General features: G+C 38.3%; 1 protein-coding gene, 1 long non-coding RNA gene and 1 pseudogene across 2 annotated transcripts; all 3 read right to left on the reverse strand.

Moving 5' to 3' along the window:
- Positions 1 to 3,502: 3,502 nt before the first annotated feature.
- Positions 3,503 to 4,684, reverse strand: LOC116612649. Its single transcript, XR_007308429.1, has 2 exons — positions 3,971 to 4,684; positions 3,503 to 3,808 (listed from the first exon to the last, which is right to left on the reverse strand). It is a non-coding gene; the product is annotated as an uncharacterized LOC116612649 (long non-coding RNA).
- Positions 4,685 to 4,976: 292 nt separating this feature from the next.
- Positions 4,977 to 20,150, reverse strand: LOC116608307. The gene is made up of 14 exons (XM_048727469.1): positions 20,043 to 20,150; positions 19,813 to 19,931; positions 19,554 to 19,630; positions 19,001 to 19,278; positions 18,499 to 18,650; positions 18,290 to 18,374; positions 17,713 to 18,062; positions 17,313 to 17,529; positions 16,959 to 17,045; positions 16,515 to 16,552; positions 16,339 to 16,414; positions 13,427 to 13,836; positions 13,027 to 13,120; positions 4,977 to 5,098 (listed from the first exon to the last, which is right to left on the reverse strand). Exons 2-14 carry the CDS (start codon positions 19,903 to 19,905, stop codon positions 4,977 to 4,979), a joined length of 2,079 nt encoding a protein of 692 aa, XP_048583426.1. The 5' UTR covers positions 19,906 to 19,931; positions 20,043 to 20,150.
- On the reverse strand, positions 20,111 to 23,558 carry LOC116608630 (annotated as a pseudogene).
- Between the last annotated feature and the right edge of the window lie 1,486 nt (positions 23,559 to 25,044).

Here is a 25,044-nt window from a genome sequence, read left to right on the forward strand (position 1 = left end):
CTTATAATTTTAACTTGCACTTGAATGGTTTTTATTCTACCGAAAATCGCCATGAAAATGTTAAATACGTAAATACTTACATGTTCTATAAATTCAGGCGTATATTCCTTACGGTAAGTAAGAATTTAACGAGAGAAATAGTCAAGATACTGTATCAATGTCACTTAGCTTGTTGGATTTATACATGTGTTTCTAGAGTTTGCTTTGAGAATTCGTGGTCTAATCAAACAATTTGAGCATAACACATCCTTTGATATTCTTCGTTTTCTCTATACTTTATTGACTGCGTTGAGATATTTAATAAAGGCTGACAAATAATATCTTGTCACATATTGCTAAAGAAGACTTTCTTGTCTTTATATTCTGTGTATTTAGTCTTTTCGAAGATACAGCAACTTTTTCAACTTTATCATAACTACATTGACTTTACAGTTACAAGGGAATTTTCTCATCGAAAATAAAAAACAAAACAAAACAAAATGCAACTCCTATTACCTATATTTTCTGTGCTTTAATATTGTCTGCATATTGCATACTTTCTAATGTGTTTATTAATTTGTATTAAAATAATTGCGGGAAATTAGTAAGGTTATAAATGGCATGATGAAAATATTGTTTTGAAAGAAAAAAAAATACTTAATTGTTTTCACTTTAATTTAGGTAAAACCAGCCAAGGACTACCTGAGAGCCATAATTGATTCTAAAGGCTAGAAGCCATGAAAATAGGCAAATGTCTTAAAGATAATATAGTAGGGGATTTCTTACTTTTATACAACAGTATAAGTGCAATAGGTTTTTTTTGGAGCAAGCTACTTGCCCTCAATGATAAATCTGTAAGAAAAAATTTCTATCAACCTAAAGATAATGAGTAAAGGGGAAATGTTGGGAGAGTGTTGTTGCATTACTGTTAATTTTTTTATCAAGGATAATATAGTCCCATTTCTTCTTTTTCTCTCTCTCTCTCTCTGTTGACATTTTTTTGTATGCAATTGATATTATTTGCTGTTTCCCCTCTGCACCCTAAATCAATTAAAATAGGTTAGGTTTGAAAATAGACATATTCATTTAGCATACTTTCAGTAAAATCAAGAGTTTTTTAAAATTTGTTTTCCAAGTCAATTTGTTCTTCTCCATTGCATTTAATTTTGGAGTGGCATTCAGGGTTTCTATAAACAGCAGGCCACCTTGCTTAAGGGTGGTTGCACCAATATGTAATGCATGGCTGTAATACCTTGGTGATAAAGTATTACCAGTAAGTGATAGACAAAACTTCCATATGGCACCTGAAATGTATAACTATGTTATTCTCTCTTTGGAATGCTGTTTCATGTATAATTTGTTTCTTTGCAAGGGCAAGGCTGGTCAGAATGTAGCTTTGATACAAGTCTACATTAGAGCAAGGTACTAAAATTGTATAAAGATAACTTGTGCTTTTTCAATAATAAATTTGTAAAGAAAACAGTTTTATATCAAACCTAGGGTAATAGAAAAAGGGAAAAATACTAGGAAAGTGCTCATTCAAGTTATTATTGCATTATTGTTATATATTGTTTTAGAAAAGAGTCGCATTTTTATAAATAGAGTCACATTTCTTCCTTTTTCCGCTCCCCTTTGACTTTTTGTTTATTTGTATAGGCAGCCTTTTTCACACCAAGGTTTAGTATTTGTTAACTTTCATACTGCATATTTGATATTATTAAATGAGTGCTTGCTTGATCCATTTTATAATTTATAATTACATGGCAGTAAAAAAATGACATATTTTTAATCTCATTAACAAAAACACTCTAAAGACACGTGGATCCCCCTAAAACTACCCCTAAATGTCAATACAAAAAGGTATTTTAAAAATACCTTTAAAAATGCTACTTCAAAATGCTGGCTCCGCCTCTAGGCATTGCCTAAATCTATATATTATTAAATAACTATGCTGCAGTGGGACTGTCTGCGTTCAACGGTAGCTAAAGGCAGACAGTCATTGGATAAGAATAGATTTTCCTTGTTAATTTATTAATTATTTATTATGCATTTCACTTTTGTCTGTATTTTCTTTGGTATGTTTCCATACTTTTTATTCCTGGTTATACACCTATTTCAAAAAAGGTTCCACTTTGGTTATCGCGGATGTGTGTGTCGTAACCCGAGGGGCACCATGGGAGAAATTAACTGTGTTCCAAACAGTGCTATAAAATGCCCGTTTTGTAGTCCCAAGATCTTAGGTAGCGGGTTATTTGGATGAGATTTTTTCTTGGCTTTTCTATTGATTAAGTGTGGTTTTATTTCGAGGTTTTTATTTCGAAGTGGACACTGTGGCGATAGTCGCAAAATTTGGTAGCATCGACTCACAATTCGTACGATAAAACGATTTGGGAACTTGAATTTTCAGAAACATGAAGAGTTATTGTGCTGGCGTCGATCTTAGAAAAACCCACTTTGGCTTTGCTCTATTCTCAATTCTATACTAAGTTGGTATGCTATACTAGTTGGCTACGTGGTATTTGTAATTTTAGTCATTGGTCTACTTGCAAATTATTTTAATTAATTCTATCAAATTTTGGATTAGACAGATAGCTCTACAAAGAACTGAGGGCTGATTACTGGGCAAACACCCTTATGTTTGACCCAGATATGCTGATGTTTTTGGACGAATCTGGTTTTGTACTTACGACGGGCATTTACATACACTTAAATGGCTTTTTTCGTCAACACTAAAATAATCACATTTTTTTTTTCGTTATCGCTCAAAAAGACTAATGAACACTCAGTCGTTCTTTCGTTTAAAAACGTGGTTTAATGTTATTTTTATTTTCTAGGGCAAAACGAATCACAAAAGAAATGTAATACAAGCCATTGATTTTGAATCATAGAAAACTAAGTACCAAAAGGTGAAAGAAATTTAAAGCAATACTATATAATATCAATCTTCATTTAGATATATATAATATTAATCTACATTAATATACTTTCAGTTAGATATAAACAAGCCATAGATATAGGAACACAAGTTTATTGTAATACAACAAAATAGTTATTGTATTGATAAACAGAATTTATAGCTACTGTATTATTAAAACTTTAATTGTCCATCATACTGTTTGGTAAACTTGATAACTGTTTAAAACATTTTTGAATAAATGTCTAGTTTGGAATATTGTACAGCAAAAACACTAATTCTTCAGCATATTAATGGTAAACATGATAGCTGTTCATGTTACTGGATGGATGTCCGAAACATTATAGTTTGCACAATTTTTGTAGAACGGAAACGCTAATTGTCCAACATATAAGTGGTAAACTTGATAACTGTTACTGAATGTCCAAAACATTATTGTTTGAAGGATTGTACAAAATGGTACGATTATTAAGATTGTTCAACAACTCTCTGGCAAGAGCAATGTTATCCATCATGTGGACATCTGGATAGATTTTCTCCAGTATAGACTGGTGAATCCGAAAAACATTTTCTTTTTCCATTTATTTCTATGGCTATTTTAGCTACGACTTTCGTTTGGCAGGACCTCTTTCTTCATCATAAAACCACAGTGTTCACAGATTATTATATCTGTGAATGTTGCCTGAATGATGCTTTTGTTGAAATGGACACATTATAAATATTTGGAAATGTTCTAGTTGGAGGTAACCTCAGTTATCTTGTGGGTTTGTTCTTACAGGACATCATTATCATCTGTAAGTAGTTCTCGCAAGGCTTGATCGTCTAGTAGTTGGATAGTGGTATGCATAGTGGTGGCTAGTTTTTTTCTTTCACTCCAGACTCTGATGTGAACATAAGACAATGTATAAACATGGCCTATAGAAAAATTAAAAAAGAAATGTCAGTTAACATAGCACAGTGGTATTGTTATGTTTGCATACTCATTATCATATTGCGCATGTGAGCATTTTCAAATTTTGAGCATGGCGCAATATTAATAATAAAATATTATTATTATCATTAATATGAAATACTTACCAGTTTTGACATTATTGATGTGAGACTCCCAAATGTCTATTGAAATCCTCCCTGATCCGTCGTCCAATACTGCTTCAAGAAGTTTAAGTCTTTTACGAGGACTTCCAACCATACGCTGGTCTTTGAAAGCAAAGATTTGCCTTTAACTGTGACGACATCCCATTCTTTGGAAGTATTGAGAACATCTAATACTTTGTAAACTGGCGGTTCTACTTCCGTTGGGGTTTGATACTGAAAGGAATATTCATCCTGTTAAGTGGTTATCGCGGTCATGTCTTTCACTATAATTTTGTCCTTAGCTGGTGTATAGGTGAATGAGGTGGTAGGTGAGTTTCACTGGAGATCTTTCCTCTTGACTTTCGTGAAGAAGAGGTCATTTGTGAGGGCTATAAAGCAGTGCGTCCACGTTCTTTTTAGCCGTTTGGAGTTGAAGCGAACAATAATCCATTGTATTTCCACGATTTCTACTGAGTTTGGATAGTTCATGAACATACCCGATAGTAGTGTTTTCGACCAAGGCAACTTTTGGTCGGAAAGCGTCTTCTGCTGACTCGCTGATCTGTGTGGACGGGGGCCGTTTTTCCGACTTTGAAGGTGAAGTACTCGAAGAGACTTTGATTTGCGATGCGGTAGATTTTTTTAAACTACTGTTAGATGATCTTAGAGCACTAGGGTTTCATTGTAGAGAAATAGAGGTTGTTTTGAGCTTGCCTATCCCATTGAGCAATTTATTGCTTGGCTTTTTAAAGTAAAAGAAAGAGCTAAGAGAAAGAGCTCTGCATTCTGCAAAATTTGAAATGTGCAAAAAAAGTACAGTAGACAAAAAAATATGTATATTTAATTGAATATACGTATGCATATTTAAAATAAAAATTATTATGGTTCTGGAGCTAAGAGACGATTAAGACTAAGTATTCTTAAGTGTAACACATCAGAAGAAAGGTGGAAATTCCATCGTTCTTGCTTTGCATATAAAGCTATAAATAATTCAATAGATTTTCCATTTTCAATACGAGTTGCTGTACGACTGGTTCTCGACATTCTTTCCATTGCACATCGCTTTCCCACTGTCGACGAACTGTCGCTCCCCGTGGCAATTATCGGAGTTGGGGCATACAGCTCCCTGCTCTGGATCATTGGTAAAAAGGATTAAAAGAGCATTACTGAAATGCCGCATTTGTGAGTCTCCGACTAGGAAGAAAGCGTCGAGTTTTTTTTGTAAACCACAAGCTTCTTCGCTTGAGTAGTTTTTTACTACACACGCCTCGTTCTGTGGAACCCAGTCGTACAACTCGGCGGATATGACTTCGCTGAAATCAGTACACCCTTCGCAGTTACAGTTGCTCGTTCAGTTACCACACAGGCCGGTTATTTATTCGTTACAGCAAGGAGTCGGACTGTCTGGCTCGCAAACTGATGGAAGGTCATATCTATACGCAGGTCCAGTTTTTGCACCGTACTCTGGCCCGCAATGTAAATCAAGGCGAGACAGTTTTGCCGGTTTATCTCGCAACTCGCGAAAAGCAATGTCTCGATCTCGTTTGTGTACTGGTGTCACCACGCCTTCTTTTTCCATTTACCATGTGAGAGGCACTCCAATATATCCCGACAGAAGGGTTTTGGAGTCGGTTCTACCTCTGATTCAACCCAGTGGGCATACTGCTCAGGAATGAAATCTGTTTGTTTAGGATTCAAACCTTTCAACACAAATGTTGTTAGAAACATCGTCGAGACGATAATAGCTATAAAACCTAACCGTTAGCGAGTCATCCTATTCTTTATCATTTGTGCAATATTTGAGGTAGTAAAAACTTACACAACTAATATTTATGCAATATTTTAAGTGTCTGGTTTTTTTTCGCTTTCGGATAGACCATATGACTACTGTAACATGTTTACACAATTGCAGAAAGATAACTTAACGCAACAGAATAGGGCTTAGCAGTTTCTACTAAAAATGCATTTAAATACAAGATTAATAACTCAATTAACACAACCAAGTATTGCCACATCAAAGTAAAAAAAAAGCTTAGCAGCAGAATCAAACTAAATGATGTATTTGAAACTAACTGTTGACGTCAAACTAAAGCTGGTACGTTGTTTTAGTTTGAGTGATTGGTTATGAAAAAAAACAGGGACAAACGAGGACAACAATAAAAGCACAACAATAAAAGAAAAAAAAAACTGCCATATTCCTAATACAGATCATCGTCTATAACTCACCTTGGCAGTGTTTTTTTGTCGCTTTGTGTTTGTCACCTGTGGTTGTGTTCGCTTTTGTTGTAAACTGTGAAGTTGTCGACTTTCTGCTAGCAAGAAATTTGTTGACACAAGTGAATAATTTTTATAGCTGAAAACAGACATCAATCCAAAGGCCCTTTCTTCTCAGGATCTCCTTACATAAATATAGTCGTGAATAAATACAGAATGGTATAGTGTAGAGCCTTTCTTAGTCCTCTTTTTAGCTGCTGCCACGGGCGGGATTCACTAACATTCGGGTAGATTTTACTATCGGCTCGTACTTCAGTTCCTCAAAGACTTCAGCCCATTTGAATCTGCATACTTTCTCATTAAATACTTTTTTCAAGCTTTTGAACTAAAAACACATTTAAGTGTCAGAACCGAGAGGGGCTTGAGAGTTGCGCGGCTGTATTACTGGCTGGTTTGGACACCACAGTGTAACCACGCGATGACCACAAAACCAAGTCGCATAGCTTACCATATTTCTTTACCTATGTAGCTCCGCGCGCGGCCTGCTGCCGCGCTGGCTCCGCTAATATATAGATTTAGGCACTGCCTAAAAGCGGAGCCAGTATAGAAAGAATGTTTTTAATGAGATTAAAAAAGCAATTTTTACTGTCATGTAATTATGAATTGTATTGGCCCCTCCAAATGGATCAAGCAATCACTCATTCAATAATATTAAATATGCAGTATGAAAGTACTAAACCTGGTGTAAAAAAGGCTGTCAAAGTTCAAGGTGCCTTAGTTGTTTTTCAAGAGTCTAATGGTCAATTCTTATTTGTTCCACTATGCATATTTTTTATCAAAACAGCATAATAACAATCTTCGACCTTGTAAAGAATATATTAAGGATGTAACAGCATTTCAAAGATTTAGATGCCATTCTGTAGTTTCCATGTACTGCAACTATCAAATCCTTGATATTACTCATTAGTGCTAAATGAAATTGTCTAATTTCAAACCTAACCTATTTTAATTTATTCAGGGTGCAGAGGGGAAAACAGCAAATAATTATCAATTGCATATAAAAATAGTCAAAGTATCTTGCTCTAAAAACCCTATTACACTTATACTGCTGTATCAAAGTAAGAAAGCCCGGCTACATTTGCCTATTCTTATGTCTTCCAGCTTTTAGCATCAAGCATGACCCTCAGGTCCTTGGTTGGTTTAATCTAAATAAAAGTGAAAACAATTAACTCGGGTATTTGTTTTTCTTTCAAACAAATATTTTTATCATCCCATATAACCTTACTAATTTTCCATAACTATTTGAATAAAAATAAATAAACACATTAGATAGTATGCAAGATGCAGACAATATAAGCTTGAGCAAAAAAAATATAGGTTGCATTTTTGGTTTTTATTTTCGATGAAAAAGTATTTATGATAATGTTGAAAAAGTTGCTGTATCTTCAAAAAGACTAATACACAGGATATAAAGACAAGAAAGGTCTTCTTAAGCAATATATGACAGGATGATATTTGTCAGCCTTGATTAAATATCTCAACGCTGTCAATAAAGTAAAGAGAGAACGAAGAATATCAAAGGATGTTGTTATGCTCAAATTGCTTGTTAGACCACGAATTCTCAGTTTTAATGCTCGGTTACTGTAAGCTGAGTTGCATTTTACCAAGATAAATTAATATTCATAAATAAATAAGACTAAAACAGTACATTATAATAATTTATACAGCTCTATTTTGAAACTAAGGTCTTAAATGAAAGTAATGAACTGGCACTAGCGGTGTGTGCCTGAAGGCTGTTCCAATCTGGAATAGTGTTGGGGAAAAATGAAAACATGTAAACATCTGTACTCTAAAAACATATGTATAAATCGAACAAGCTAAGTGTCATTGATACAGTAGCTAGACTACTACGTTTTTCTGTCGTTAAATTCTTACTTACCGTGAGGAATATACGCCTGAATTTATTGAACTTGTAAGTAAGTATTTACGAATTTAACATTTTCATGGCGATTGTCAGTAGAATAAAAGCCATTCAAGTGCCAAAATTATAAACCTATCGGAATTCAAGTAGATGGTATTTTAGCCAATCAAAACAAGAATAGATGACATTGATATGATATACTAATGATATACTAAAGCTGGTACGGTGTTTTTGTTTGAGCGATTGGTTTTGGGAAAAAAGCGAACAAACGAGCATTATAAAAGCACAACAATAAATGAAAAAAATGTCATATTCAAAATGCAAATCATCGTCAAAAACTCACCTTGGCAGTGTTTTTTTTTTGTCGCTTTATGTTTGTCGCCTAGTGGTTGTGTTCGCTTTTTGTTGTAAACCGTGATCTTTCTGTTAGCAAGAAACTCGTTAACACAAGTGAATGATTTTTATAGCTGAAAACAGACATCAATCCAAGGCCTTTTCCTCTCAGGATCTCTTTTTGGCTTTAATAGGTTCTTATGTTTGGCTAATAAAATCCAAAATTTCTGCCTATAAGCTCTTAGGAGCCGACCATTTGACTTTTGAGGTTGGGTGGATTATTTTGAAAATAAAATTCCTGCACGTCCCGAAGGGCCAAAAAAATGATATCCTGCACCAATTGGTGGACGAAAATTAATTCCTGCATCGGTTACAAAAATTCTTGCACGACAAATCCTTTGAAAAAAAATCCTGCGCACCCAAAAACGTCCACCCCACCCCCCTCAAAAGTCAAATGGTTGGCCCCTTTAATTACTAGGTTCTTACACGCGGATTTTACTGTATTATTAGTCACTAGTCGCGTCCGCCATTTTGTTGTTATGACTGATACCTTGTGTACCGTCAGTGTCACGTGACGGGCACGTTCAACATCCAGGAGAAGCCGCTATTGTTTAGCGTCTTTAAAGTTCGCCGGCTTTCCACTCTATTAAGTATGGTTAACCTGATCGATGATAATTTATAATGTTAAGAACGTTAATTATTTTCTGTCACCAAGTATTATTTTTTGATTTGGCAATACTGCCTTCATCAAGATTCAATGATTCTAATCAAAATGATAAAGCGCAATTTCCATTATTAGAACCAATGCTCTAAATATCGTTTTCTTAAGTACAATATTTGGCTATCTCTATAAGACGGTCACCTTCCTTCATGAAAAGAACGTTACACCGTGAGAATCCGTGAGCCGTAACCCGCACTGCATTATGGATAAAACATGGCTGCATACGTAGTCACGCAACACTCGCGGGAGTTCTGAAGACCATCCCCTACCCCCCAGGAATCCCCCCTCTAATATTCGAAGCCTTTCGAGGAGTCGTTTTTCACAGAAGGATTCATGTAATCTTTCCCGTAATGATTCGCTAGAAAACCGTGAGGGTCTTTCACCGTAACCATATTCATACCATTAATCTCAGCAATAGAGGAACCATTTCACCAGTTTTCCTCTGTCTTGTAAAAATCAAGGTAGCCCGCTCTTTGCCACAAAGTATTTTACGGTAGCATGTCTGCAATAGATTTGTTCACCTCGTCGCTAAATAATTCCCCCTTTAGCTGCATTTCGCAAAACCCGCTGTTCTACGGGGAGGCGCTGAGCTTAGTAGAAGGATTAAACACAGGAATCATTCGTGGCACACCCGCGAATTCCCCAACTAGATATTTCCTACCGAGATCTTTCTGCAGCGAGGAAAAGAACGTGGAGTGATAGAAATCGGTGTTACGTAAGCCAATGTCAACATCGTTTGTCCAAGGAATAATTGTCTTGCTTCGCACTGCGCCTATAAGAGTACCATAAAGCACTAGGTAACTAATTCCCTTTTTGTGAAACACGTCAACCAAATCTCACAAGATCTCGTCAAGTACGACACTACAGCATATTGGCATTTCCAGACCAAGGAGCGACGTTGTTTTATTGTAAGGTTCCTCTTTGCAAATGCGGCCATTTGCTACGCAGTCTGTCAATTCGATGCGAACTTCCTGAACAATTCGTAGCACACAGTGATCATTGCCTAACAAGGCAGGGTCGGAAAAACTACCCCTTCTTGGATACCTCTATCGACTTTATGAAGCTCATCACTTAAAAACAAATTCCCAAATTTGGCCATTCTAAGATCGCCTCCAGATCGTAGAAAAAAGTTTAGTATCCCTAGTTCACCATACATAGATCTCCAGTTGTTAATAGTCTTGACCTTTTCCTTTCTTATCACGAAGGCTCCTCTGAGAATGTTGCATTGCTGAAAGACATATGATGAGACACGTGGCCTAGTTGTTTGAAGGATTGTACAAAATGGTACGATTATTAAGATTGTTCAACAACTCTCTGGCAAGAGCAATGTTATCCATGATGTGGACATCTGAATAGATTTTCTCCAGTATAGATTGGTGAATCCGAAAAACATTTTCTTTTACATTTATTTCGATGGCAGGACCTCTTTCTTCATCATAAAACCACAGTGTTCACAGATTATTATATCTGTGACTGTTGCTTGAATGATGCTTTTGTTGAAATGGACATTGTCGATGTGAGACTCCCAAATATCTATTGAAATCCTCCCTGATCCGTCGTCCAATACTGCTTCAAGAAGTTTAAGTCTTTTACGAGGACTTCCAACCATACGCTGGTATTTGAAAGCAAAGATTTTGCCTTTAACTGTGACGACATCCCATTCTTTGGAAGTATTGAGAACATCTAATACTTTGTAAACTGGCGGTTCTACTTCCGTTGGGGTTTAATACTGAAAGGAATATTCATCCTGTTGAGGGGTGGTTATCGCGGTCATGTCTTCCACTATAATTTTGTCCTTAGCTGGTGTATAGGTGAATGAGGTGGTAGGTGAGTTTCACTGGAGATCTTTCCTCTTGACTTTCGTGAAGAAGAGGTCGTTTGTGAGGGCTATAAAGCAGTGCGTCCACGTTCTTTTTAGCCGTTTGGAGTTGAAGCGAACAATAATCCATGGTATTTCCACGATTTCTACTGAGTTTGGATAGTTCATGAACATACCCGATAGTAGTGTTTTCGACCAAGGCAACTTTTGGTCGGAAAGCGTCTTCTGCTGACTCGCTGATCTGTGTGGACGAAGGCCGTTTTTCCGACTTTGAAGGTGAAGTACTCGAAGAGACTTTGATTTGCGATGCGGTAGATTTTTTTAAACTGCTGTTAGATGATCTTAAAGCACTAGGGTTTCATTGTAGAGAAATAGAGGTTGTTTTGAGCTTGCCTATCCCATTGAGCAATTTATTGCTTGGCTTTTTAAAATAAAAGGAAAGAGCTCGGCATTATGCATAATTTAAAATGTGCAAAAGAAGTACAGTAGACAAAAAAATCTGTATATTTAATTGAATATACGTATGCATATTTAAAATAAAAATTATTAGCGTACCTACCAGCAACCTATAAAAATATTTCTTCTTTTCCGGTGCCCATATATGGGCAGTAGGAATCCTACCAATTCCTACCGCAGCGACGTCATATTCCTACCAAATTACAAGGCTCGGTCACATATTATAACGTGACCGCTTAGCAAGACAGAAGTGTGTTTTGACTGTGCCACCATATTCGGAGGTAAGTTGACCTTGTATTATCATTCTCTGTTTGAATTGCTATCAAGTTATAGGCGATTCTAACTTTCACATTTCTGATTTGTCAGAAATTCCGTTTGTTGTCGTGAATCTCGGGCTCTTTAGGCATTACTCACGGCGCATCTCAGCACGCACGTGGCGGCTGAGTATTGTTTAGTCATAGCAGGTAGTGCCCCTAAGGTCCTTATTTTAGGTCATTCCTTCGTTCGGCGTTTAAAAAGTGATATTTCTTCGCGTTTTGATCATCGGGTAAGCAAGGATTTTAAACTACGTGGCACCGCGACGGTTGCGGGCGGACCGTGAGCAAACTTCGCAGCTACTATCTGCATGTAGTCAGGAGTCTCAGTCCTGATGTGGTCATATTGCGGCCTCCGTTATGGAAAGAGAATGTTCCTACCTATTCCTTCCAAACCACTAACAGTGCAAGAGTGCTAAGTGCGCTCGAAGAGCAACGGAATATTGAAGTGTCAACCACCCAGGCATATAATGGGAAGGAGCAGGTGCCGCTTGGACATTTCACGGCATTGACAGGCCGTGCTGCTTTGGAGGCAGCCAAGCAAAAAACATACAAGGCAGCTACGGTGCGCACAGAACTTGAAATAAGCGATGGAGAAGGTAGAGCCACTAGGGAATTCGAAATGATTTGGAGGCCACTTTACTCTTGCTCCACTAGTGGCTCGCTAACTCTCCGAATGTACATTGGAAAAGTTTTCTTTTAGTTGCTTAGGGTACTAAATAAATGCCTTCGTGAAAATATTTCAAAAGTAAATAAACTGTAAACAAATGTGACGTTATTATTGTTGTACGGCCTTACAAGCTTAAAAATATAAATAATTGTACATTTGTTCGTTATTTCTGAAAATTACAACAAATCAATGACAAATGTGTGATCTTTGCTGTGGCATTCTGCAAAAACAGCAAAGTTTAACAGAAATATTAGCTGCTTTGCATTTCCCTGCGATAATGGTAACTTCTGGGAATTTGGTTATCACCTGTCGGGTGAAACAGTCCCTTAAGTGTCTTCTAAATTTTCCCTCGTCGTAGTTTACGGAATTTGGATCTTGGCCATTTAATATACTGGTCATGTAGGCCACAGCAAAAAGCCCGCATTCCGCAGGTTTCGTTTGCTGTTGCACAGGGATTACATTGATTGATATATTTGGGCTGTTGGCCCTCATTATAGCAGCTATTTGCTTTATGACCTGTGAATTCGGCCTACCAGAACACAAACTATCGAAATAGTTGACCGTTGCTCTCGGGCAGCCAACATTTGACACGGCTATCCAATGGGAAGTACCTGTGTAAAGTATCTGCACAAACTCCCCGGCACATACAGTGAACTGCAAATGGGGTCCAAGCAATGTGTCTTGAAAACCCTCGTACAAAGGATGCTGTTGTTGCAAGATGCGTTGGGCTGCATTAATGGTAATGTCATTTAGCATTCCATTTTCGCTAATGCAATGGTCAGAAAGGGATAGAGTTGCCATTCTTCTTTGCTTTCTAGGGGCATGTCTTGTAGAAGGTTCATGGCTGGCAGTGGGCGCATGGCTGGCAGTGGGCGCATGGCTGGCAGTGGGCGCATGGCTGGCACTGGGCGCATGGCTGGCAGTGGGCGCATGGCTGGCAGTGGGCACATGGCTGGCACTGGGCGCATGGCTGGCAGTGGGCGCATGGCTGGCAGTGGGCGCATGGCTGGCAGTGGGCGCATGGCTGGCAGTGGGCGCATGGCTGGCAGTGGGCGCATGGCTGGCAGTGGGCGCATGGCTGGCAGTGGGCACATGGCTGGCAGTGGGCGCATGGCTGACAGTTGGCGCATGGCTGGTACTTTGTTTATACAGACATTTCCTAGTACATTGCACATTGCTGTGCGGAACATGAGCTGGGAACTCTTGCTCCCAAATACCATGGTCATAGGCGAACTTCTGTCTTGGGTCATACTCAAAATCAATTATTGTTCCTTTCTGCGTGTACGAGTACGTTAGGTAGTCATCTCCATAGATATTGTTCAGTAGCTTTGTCATAGCCAGGATCCAGGACTTGTCTTCTGCTGACCAGTTGGCGTCCTTCTTTTTCCACCCGCATCCACGGAAGTGGAATGCCTTCTTACCTATGAAAAAATAAAATAATTTTAGGCAAGCATTGCGAGCAAAGGTGGGCACTTCAGAACACGGATTCTCCTAGCCTTGTAAACCTTGTAGACTGTAACACTTTTGCTAACTTTTATGAACGTTTACTTGAGACCACGGTAGCGGATGTCACACTGTAACAAAATACTTGCGCTGTTATACCTGCACCGGTTGCTCTCGGTGAATCTGTGTATTGTAACCTGCAGTGTTTCATGGATATCAAGTAAATAAGCCAAAAAAAAAAAAAATCCAGGTTTGAAATGCTGTAGAACTCTTTTACATTTTTATGAATATTAACATAGCTTTCAAATACATGGACTCTGGTATTAAATGATTGTCACTAACAGTGTATTTCTTATCTATTTTTTATTGATAATTCTGGTATTCTATATTACATTGGTATGAGAAAGACTGGCATCATTTTGGCTCTACAATATGTTTTGTAGCTTTAAAGTATCATTTGTCCCATGAGTTGAATGTTTTTTTTATAGCACTGTACACCTATTTTGTCAGTGCAAAGTGCTTACGGGTAGTAAACATTCGTTTGAACAAATTTAAATCCCAGAGATGCCAGATTATGGCCTTTATGGATTATCCTTTGATTGATTCATAATATCTACATTCCGGTAAAAAAAACATTTTTGCATGAAGAACGTTTTATCATTTTTTTTTTAACTATTTCGAGACGTCATGATAGGAAAAGGAATTATTATTTAATCAAGCATATGAGACGGCCTTGTTTTTTGTAAACGTGGATACAACCTGTTCTAAACTAGGGCGGGAATTTGCATTATTGCGTAGACAGTTGCCGGACAATTCTCCTATTCCATCTGCATTGAAATCATTAACACGAGTAATGACATATTTCACCAAATATCCGAAGGAGTACACATCACTCGCCATACTTTTTGCCTGTGATGTATCTAAAACCTCAGGTGCTATCCAAGGATAGTCTTTCTGCTGCCTTGCTTTGGAAAATTTGACTTCATCGCCGACCCGCGATGCTTTCCCCCAGTCAATCACAACCGGTTTTCAAGACCCGGAATAGTGGAAAACCACATTGTTTTGCTTAAGATCGTTGTGTAGAAACCCTTTCCGGTGACAAAACAGCAGCGTTTCCGCTATCGTCTTCAAGGCAGCAAGCCACATACCCACTTCTGTAAAAAGGCCTTTCTTCACTGCGCTTGACAGTGTAACGCTTTTGTATCCCCTGCCGTGGAACTGTGTCACGAGTAGATAAGGTCTTTCTTTCAAGGCGACGCCAATGAGAAGAGGAAGAGATGGGTGGTGATGGGCTTTTTGAAGCTCTTGTAGCACGGTTGCTTCATGCACTGCCTCTTCTTTCTGCACGGCCCGGCGAAACTCCTTGACAACAACAAGCATATTGCCCCGATATTGTTTTATCTGGCAAGTTCCGTAGCTGCCCTCCCCAATTTCTTTTTTCACATCTTTGATCACCGTTAACTCTGTGCGTGAAACTTCGGGTAAGCTTCGATGTTTCTCCGTGCTTGCTTTAGCTCTAGTTTGCGCGTTGGTGTTGGTTGGTGGTTGGTGTTGTATATGAACGCCACACATTTCAAGTAATTTTTGGCCTCTCGTTTGTGGCATTTGATGCTTCTTCGGTTTCTTTAGTGCCACATTCTGCTTTCGTTGTGGCGTTTGTGGGTCAGCGCGGTAGAGGGGTGCTGGTTCTTGTGTCTCCCGTTTTGTCTCTGACTCCTCTAGCCTCGAGATTTTACACCGGGATTCTTTTCTTATCTGTATCAATTTTTTTTCTTCATTCTTCGCTTTCTTTTTTGCTTGCTTTCTTCTTTTACTAGCAGATCGTTTCGCAGCAAGTCGCGTGTCCTCCATGGCTAAGACTATGCTTTGTGCTAAGGCGCATCATGTTCAGTGCTAAGGCGCATCATGTTCTGTGCTATTAAAGCGCATCATGTTCTGTGCTAAAGCGCATCATCCGTTTGCTACTAAAGCCCAAAGTTTTGTTTCACACGCCAAATCTTTTATGCAAATTAGCAGAGGTGGTTCTTCTAAAACCACCCGATAAATTCCAAAACCCGGAAAGGGGCTTCATCTCTTGATAATATGAAATTCAGTGGTCACCGTGCGCCTAAAAAGATAGTTAACAATTTTGCGAAATTATCATAGGAAAATTTACTACAAATTTTGACTAATTTACTTTTATCCTAAAAGTGAAAATGTACGTGTATGAAAGTGTCTATTGTCTACAGATATTGACAAATCAAAAATTGATTTTTGAAAATGTATTATTATCTAGCCAATCTACTAGGCTAACACTAGTTTTAGAAAAGTTCTTCCTCACCCAACAAAGACTCTCAAAAACTCTGGCGGTAACCTAGCCAGCCAAACTTCAGAAGTTTGAATTTTTGTTAAATAGTATTTACGCTGAAAGAGAAGCCCCTCGATATCGAATAAATATAAATTTTAACATAACACAGTCACCAGAGCAACTATTTACATACCTTTTAAACGCAGGATTAATTGCACCGCTACCTCATTATTGATCTCCGTTGCTCTCGGGCTTTTGGCCTCGGACATCTGCAAGATCAGTTAGACAACACTATTGTTATTGATCTCCGTTGCTCTCGGGCTTTTGGCCACGGACATCTGCAAGATCAGTTAGACAACACTATTGTTATTGATCTCCGTTGCTCTCGGGCTTTTGGCCTCGGACATCTGCAAGATCAGTTAGACAACACTATTGTTATTGATCTCTGTTGCTCTCGGGCTTTTGGCCACGGACATCTGCAAGATCAGTTAGACAACACTATTGTTATTGATCTCCGTTGCTCTCGGGCTTTTGGCCACGGACATCTGCAAGATCAGTTAGACAACACTATTGTTATTAATCTCTGTTGCTCTCGGGCTTTTTGGCCACGGACATCTGCAAGATCAGTTAGACAACACTATTGTTATTGACCTTCGTTGCTCTCGGGCTTTTGGCCACGGACATCTGCAAGATCTGTTACATACATTCACAATGAATAATCCAAGATTAGTGTTCCCTTTACAAGATTTTCTTTCACTTCATCTCACTAACATTCAATTTTTTTATGTGAGAAGACATTGTTCTCAAACAAACCTTGGGAGATGCACTCGCTGGCTTTAACAAACTCATATCGCAAGAACAGCATCATTTCTGACAACCAGTGGGTCATTATTTGTTCAACTGAAACAAGAAAAACAACAAAATTCAGTCATCAATAGCACTCAGGGGTTTCATTAGGCCCCGGTGGCCGGTGGAAGCGCAGGCTATTTTCCACCAAGCACCGGCTACTTTTTTTTTTAAAAGTCGAACTAAAAAGATAAAATAACTTCCACTCCCTTCTTATCAATCTCCACCACCTACTCTGAAAATTAATGAAAGCCCTGACACTTATTTTAACATATCTTTATATCATTACTGTTTGTTAGTATTGTTGTGATGAATTCTTACTTGACTGATTAACACCAGCCTGGTCATGGCTGGAGGCTCTTGAGTACAAGGCCCTGTGGATCTTGTGGGAAGCCTCGAATCCCTGGTTCGAATATTTGGCGAAAGACCGGTGCTGTCGGAACAACATAGCACTATGTTCCACTGTCAAATGGCCATAGTCACCAGTTCCTAGACCTCCTCGGAAAAGGTGACGTAAATGCAGTCCCCACAGCTTGCACTGCAATAAAAAAAAACATAGCAATTTCAAAATGTTATTGTCGTTATCCAGATTACATATTGAGACAATCTTATTGAAGCTGATCTTAATGAAACGGCTCGTTCAGGATTATAAAACGAGACAATCCACGTTGTCAGTGAATTTGTTTTCACTACAAACTCTCAAACAACTGATAAAATGCACCTTAACATCATACACATCAATGTTATCATCTTCGTCTTCATCGAACGTCTGCTCCCTCATGACAGCTGAATTGATTAACACAAAAACTTTTAAAAAAAATCTTAAGGCCTGTGAAAATGACATTGATTTTCCAGCAGTGATAAGTGCACACACCGAGTGAAAATTTCCCAACTGAATATCAGCAGCAAGCTCAGCCATGGCTGTGTTAGGGCTTGGTGGTTGTGTTTTCAAACGTTTCTTGGATGATAGAGAAGGGAGGTTGGACTGTTCTGCCTTCAGGTATTTCTCCTCAACATCCTGTAGCATGAGTGTCCAGGTAGCATGCTCTTCTTCTAGAAATGTTCTCAAAACTGAAAGAAACAAATTATGAAGAAATTATCCTAGGACAAAAGCTTCATACAATCTTTCATATCCTTTTAGTTTTTGTTATCAAGAAAATCCACTGAAAAAAAGTGCATAAAATTTATATACATATATTTTAATTGACTTTTTTCACTACATAGGGACAACATCCTGTACATATTAGAAGTATATTTAACGTAAATTATGATTCAGTTAATAATACATAATTATGTACCAGGATGATCCAATAACTGGATTTCGTCTTGGTGTGTGCCATGATCTCTCTGGAATTTACCACTGTGTAAAATACTCTCAAGGTACTGAAAAAAAAAAACTATAATTATTTTCATTATTTTACTTAAAACGTAAAACATAAAAGTGGTTATTATAAAAGTGTTTATTATAAAAAGTGGTTATTATTACTAATATCTAATAAGGTTTTACCTCTTTCACATCTTGTAGATAGGCTACTTGATTGAGGACAACATCTTGACTCACACTTGTTATCTGAAGGTGATACTTCACAAGAGTGTCTATTGGCAGTGACCTGGAAACAATATCTGTGATATTGTTTAAGATGGCCTTTTCAGTGCTGCCTGAAAAACAAAAAAAGGTTTGAACCTGAAAAGCGCCCAAAGTAACGAGTTAAAAGTGTTAATACAACAACTCTGCTTTTATTGATCAAGAAGAGTTGGTGATAAGATAAAACATGTTTGTTTTGGTGGTATTGCACACATGATGTACTCCCAAAATTCCCTTGTATGCAACAAAAAAATTTTTTTGTGTGTGCTTCTTTGCTCTAATACAATTCACTGATTACATCACAGTGTGTCATGAACAAGACTCCCTCTTAATGTATATTTTTTATTACAACGTAATCCAATGATTATTAGAGATGGATGAAAAATGAGATCTATTTGTTAATTATTTCATAGCTGAAAATCACCTGAGAATGACATTACTGTGATGTTGTTCTTGGTGACAGCAGTCGTCTGGCCCTTGTTAAGCTTGACTTTGAGCCTGTCATACTTCCTGGTATTTTCAGGGCCAAAGTCAGCCAATGCCTCATTACAGTGCTCCAGGGTTCCACACTTGTAGGCATAGAGCCCAAGGGATCTAAGGAGTTGCTCTGTATTTCGCATCTCACAGTGGAGGGCACAAAGGCATATGCTTGTGAGTTCCTCATCAATTAGGAATTCAAGGTCATCACGGATACCAGTCCACCTAAAAAATGTATATTGGCACCAACAAAGATATGTGAAACAATTCAACTGAACTTTTAGTAAAGTGATCATGTAAGCATTAAGTGATTGACTTAGTGACTGTATGTAGTTATTGTACTCAACTGAATGTGATTTTACTCAAACAGTAAAACCAGGAACAAAATGTTCCTATATAGTTTTGAGAAGAAAAATATAGCAGCATAACAGTAGATCCTTATTTACTTTTGCAAAACAGAGGTGTTAGAAATGTTGCATATTAAATAAAACAGAACATACTTTCCAATGTTTGCTTTGGATGCAAGACAGCTCAGGCACACTTCCTGAAAATCTCCAGCCATGTGATCTTTGCAAGCCTAAAATAAAACCACTCAGAATTAAATATATTGAAAACAGGCTAAGACCATATTACATTGTATTTTCATGATAAGAACCAATATTTTAAAACAACAATCTTCCCTCATTAAAAATAATTATACTGAGTATATTGAATAGTGATTATATTGAGTATTGAGTTTTATTAGAGAGAGATGAATACCCTGATTGCAGTGCAGAAGCAGCAGAACTGACAATCTACCCCTTGGCCCCCAAGCACAAAGTTCTCATCCGCTGTTAACAGCCTCAGCAACATCAATAGTGCTTTGTAGTCCAATGTAACTGAAAGGAAAACAGTGACATTAAGTGTGTGTTTGTGTGTCAGTGAGTAGGCATATGCGTGTGTAATTCATTTACTTAATGAATAATAGTGTACAGTATATATCTGTTTACCTTTAAAGCTGATGCTGTACTTGACTCCATCAACAGTAAGTCCTGCATCTTTGATTTCTTTTTTTTTCCCTATTTAGTCTTGACAAGAGCTTTTTGACCTCAGACCTTAATTATTAAAAAAAAAATTGCATTAAATCCATTCTAAAAGTAATGACCACAGAGCTCATAATCCTGCTTGATGGATGGATGGATTTAGGTTTCAGCAATTCTCAAGTGACCTACAAATTTTAAATTCTTTGAAAAGGCTATCATTTTAATAGATCTGCACAACTTTTAATAGAATAATTTACTAATTGTTTCTTTGTTATTAACTATGGAATGCTTGACTTATACCTTTTCTCAGCTCAGTTTGCAATTGCAAGTGGATAAACAGAGAGGGCACTCTGGTGTCCAGCTTTATTAGGGATCATTGGGACTATTCCTAGTGATACTTGGTCGCTTCCTGGAATGGAACAAAAATACTATTTAAAAAAAAACAATCTAGTACAAAGATGGTGCTATTCAAAAAGAATTACTGGAATAAATGATTAAGATGTTTAATTAATGATCAGAAGATATCAACTTTAAAAGTGGCTATGATAACAACTACAATTATGGAAGGGGAAGTTATGTAAAGGGAAAGAAGTTATGTAAGGGAAAAAATTTAAAATAACAGAAAAAATAAAATAAGTACCTGCTAGAGGCCTGCCATCCAACTTCAAATTAAATTCTATGTTTGTCGGGATGTTGGCATGGAGACGGCATTCTCTGATGGCCCATACCAGAATCATCTCAAGTGAAGCTCCATAGCCACGCACATCTGGCATTAACTCAACTTTAAACAACTGGCGTGTTACAGAGAACACAAGCTGTTTTTGGGCTCGGATTTCGTTGTTTGTAAGGAGAATGCCTACATCAGTTGATTTCTGACAAGAAAATAAACAATTGCCAATCTTACTTAAAAGAACTAAAAATATTCTGAGCTTGAAATTTAATAAAAGCAACCAAAAGCTTACCCCACTTTTACCAATACATAGGTAGCTGAGCACAGTCTGCCAGCAACGATCTGGGAGTTTCGTCGATAGTTTGACCAGCAACTGGACCCAGTCAGGCACTTTCATGGTGGAAATGTATTTTTCCAGCACATCCTCATCAAGGATTTCGGCAAATCCTTTCCGCGGCCCTTTCTTCTCACATACAACGTTTAATGTTGTAGAAATAGCTTCCTTTATGAAAGGCCGCTGGTCCTCGTCATAAAGAAAGCTATTTCCAAACAGTTGACCGAGCGCTTCTCCGCTCTGAGTAAAATCTCTCTTGAGCTGCTGAAACAACACCGATGACGCGCCTTTGGCGCGCTTTGCCCTCTGACGCGGCCCAGCGCTATTTAGATTCTCAATATCTTGGAAACTCCTCGAGGCACTCGATGAATCGAAACACCGTTTAAGATTACCCACGGGAGTTGCTGGTGGAGTTAAGGGCGCGGGTGAAATTGGCTGCAGTTCACTCTCCTCGTACTAGACTCCCGCCAAATCGCGATCTTGATCAATGGGAGTCAAATTCGATTTATTTAGTAGCTTTCTAGCAGCTTCTAGAATTCCAAAGGCGACATCAGTTTCTTTTGGGTGTTTCTTCATCCTGATTATTCTATAAATAATCCCATATAGGGTCGCAACAACAACAGTGGCTCGTCTTGGTGCTCGTGGTCCGAACCAATCGGTGGGAATTTGCGCGCCATTTTCTTGCCTCAGTTCGTCGAGGCTTAGCTCGACAAAATCCCTATTTAAAAACGTTCTGTTTTCTTCGATCGAAAGAAAATCATGAACTCTATAGCAGATATCGACATTGATTGCGTACCACGCATTTGATGCATCGAGCGAATCGCTGTAAACTCTTCTTAAACTAAGATCGGGTCGCTTCCCGCTCTCTTTCGCCATGGACGAACTCGAAACTCCGAATTTGGCGCGGAACCACAATATTTATACGGATATTTCATATTAACTATTTAGGATTACTGTCACACACACTGGGTTCACTCTCTGTCATTATACAAGTAACAGATGCCGCTTCTTTGAGTACAGCAAAGTACAAAACAGAAGTGCTTACTGAAAGATGTTTTTATTGGATAAGGATCGTTGCTACGCAACCTTGAAACTGATACCCCGCTCACGCTGAGTCGTTCAGAGCGCTATATATAAGAAAGGTAGGTAAAAACACAATTATAAACAGAATGAGAATAGCTGTTGCACCGGGAAAGATAATTTTCTAGCGTTTTTTTTAGTGATTTTCGCTCCATCGTGAAGTCTTGTCACTCCGCCTGCTTGCTCTATCGTGCTATAAAAGCGAAGCTTTAGCTACCAACAAAATATGGGTGATAGTACCCCCTGGTGATGTGACGGGTCAAGTCATGCCGCGTGCTTTTGCCCAATCGTGTTATAGCCGCTAGCATAAAATTCCTAGCATATAAAAAGTCTGTAGGCTTAGAGTATTTATAATTTCATAGCAAAAAATTAAACATTTGTCCACAAGCAATGAAACAAGCGATTTTCAGATGTTGAAAACATAAAACAACCCGCAGGCAGTCAGATCAGCGGGCGCTTGCATCAAGCTTTAAAATTTGTAAACAAAAATGCTTATGGAGTAGCTTTTGAATTCCATATTGATTCCATATATGATTTTCTATTAAGACATCTAGAAATGATATGTATTTTTCATTTTAAATTATTGTTTTGTTCGTGATTGTTTCTACTTCACAGCATATCGCTTATTGTTTTAGATCTTTTCCTTTGGTCACGGACAATAACAAAACTCATCTAACCTTGAGGACACGTTGGAGCTGACTTGTCCATCTCTGTCTAAGGTTTGCAGTCGGACCAAACTTAATTCAGTGGAACCTATTGTTTTGGAAATAGGTACATGGAAGGAACAACGTTTGCCCCGAATCAGTTCGGATGTAATTAATAGATTCAAGTTCAAGTCTCCGGTGCACAGAGGGAGCCCACTCAACTCAGCGCATTGTTAATCAAGCATGTGCTGTTAACTTCCTTTGTGAATATCAATTAGGTCACGAAGTCTTTAATAAAACTCCTTCCAAATACATATGTCTTACTCTTCATTGCGTCTATTTATGTTTGCAACACTTATTTTATACCCCTGCGTCGAAATGTTTTTCATTCACTCGCTGCAATGTATTGGATAAATTCCATCCATTAATATATTTAATCATCAAATAACCAGTGATGACTACCCCAGAGGGCATTTTGTGATCTTTGTGCACTGATCCAGGTTGTTAAGCTCTATTAACGATTGTAGATAGTAGAAGAAGCAAGAGAAGGAAGGAGATTCTGGAACCAGGGTTTCATAATAATACGTGATGGTTAGAACATTGCAATCCAACCCGAATGATTCCATCCAATTACTCTATTTATGTTCAGCTTGATCACACATTCAACTTTTCCCTGCTAGCAGAGGCCTCCCTTTTATTTCGCTTGGCTGGCGATACAAAGGAAAAAGCCGGTGCCGACTTAGTCACTATGAAATTTAAACAGTATGCAATAAAAACGCCTCTGTCGTATTCCTACAATGATAAGGATTACACGGACTTAGATACAAAAAAAGACAAAGGAATAGAGGTAATTTCCAGTGGGCTTTTATTCTCTTGTGTGTGTTTTGTGAACAGGTGAATCGTGCATAGCAGACTTATACAAACGCATCCATAAGGGACGTGTCTTTATTTAGCGGGATGGAAGGGGGAAGTTTTGATTTTTTGGGGGAGGGTCCTAATTTTTTCACATCTCTTAGAGGGGTCCTAATTTTTTGTAACAAATTTTTTTTTTGAATATTTCTTTGCTTCATCACATAAACCCCAACATGGAACTCATTAATCTGCATAGTTTTGTTACTTTGCGAGTCAACCATTAACTGGCCGTTGTGCAATTAACATCTTTAACTACTTCATATATAATGTATAATATAATCACATCATATTCTAAAACTCATCGTCAGATAAATGGGCATGAAGTAGTATTTATTACAATATGGTCCAATTTTCTCCGGTGACTCTGATGAGTCACAATGGCCGAAGGTTAGGTGACATTTTTCGTCATCACCATCGTCATTTAAAGGCCCATGACAGGCGCGCACCAGGGGGTGCGCGCATCCCCCTCCCTTTAAGGGAGAAAAGTGGGTTATTTCTTATTAAGGAATCTTCAAATACTATGCTTTTTCCATACGAGACCATGACTGCGCGGCCCCCCTTCAGCAATTCTTCAAATACTATGCTTTTTCCATATGAGACCAATGACTACGCAGCCCCCCCTTCAGCAAATCCTGGGTACGCGCCTGCATGTGTTCAAGAAAAGAAAGAGTAAAGAGCCAAGGAGGAGGCTGAGAGACGAATAAAGGTTGAAAAAGTATGAAAGCTATGACTGGGTACAACCCAATAGAGAGGGCAAGCACAAGAAGCTAAAGGTGTCGGTCCTTGATCTATACATAGAGAACGAGAAGCTCAACTGCTAGAAGAGGATATTAAAGGGAGAAAAAGTCGATGCCATTTCCTTTGCACACAGGACTGTAGCAAACGCTAGGAGCGAAGGGCCAGAAAGTGTAAGTGGCCATTCAGAGAAGGTAAAGTGGGAGGATGGAGCACTTGTCAGGGGCGGATCCAGGATTTCAAAATGGGGGGTGGATGATGGACGGATAGACGGCTTATAACTGAATCCAGTGGTTCTTGGTAGGTCACATAGATCTAACAATACTTCACGCTGAATTGGATTTGTCGCGTCAGCAAAGCAGGCGAAGGCACATGGAGAGTACCTTCCGTCTCACAAACATTTATTTTCTTTCGACTTTCTTTTTAACTTAAAAAGGGGGGTGGATATCCACCCAATCCACCCCTTGTGTTTTCGCCCCTGCTTGTAATGAATAATATTGGAAGTGATGATAAGGGGAGTTGATCAAATGCATAGACGATGGGTCGGATGCTGATGGGGAAGACGATAAGTCGGAGAGTGACAGAAATGATAGG

Source organism: Nematostella vectensis, chromosome 1 (genome assembly GCF_932526225.1).
Source record: "Nematostella vectensis chromosome 1, jaNemVect1.1, whole genome shotgun sequence".
Lineage (NCBI taxonomy): Eukaryota > Metazoa > Cnidaria > Anthozoa > Actiniaria > Edwardsiidae > Nematostella > Nematostella vectensis.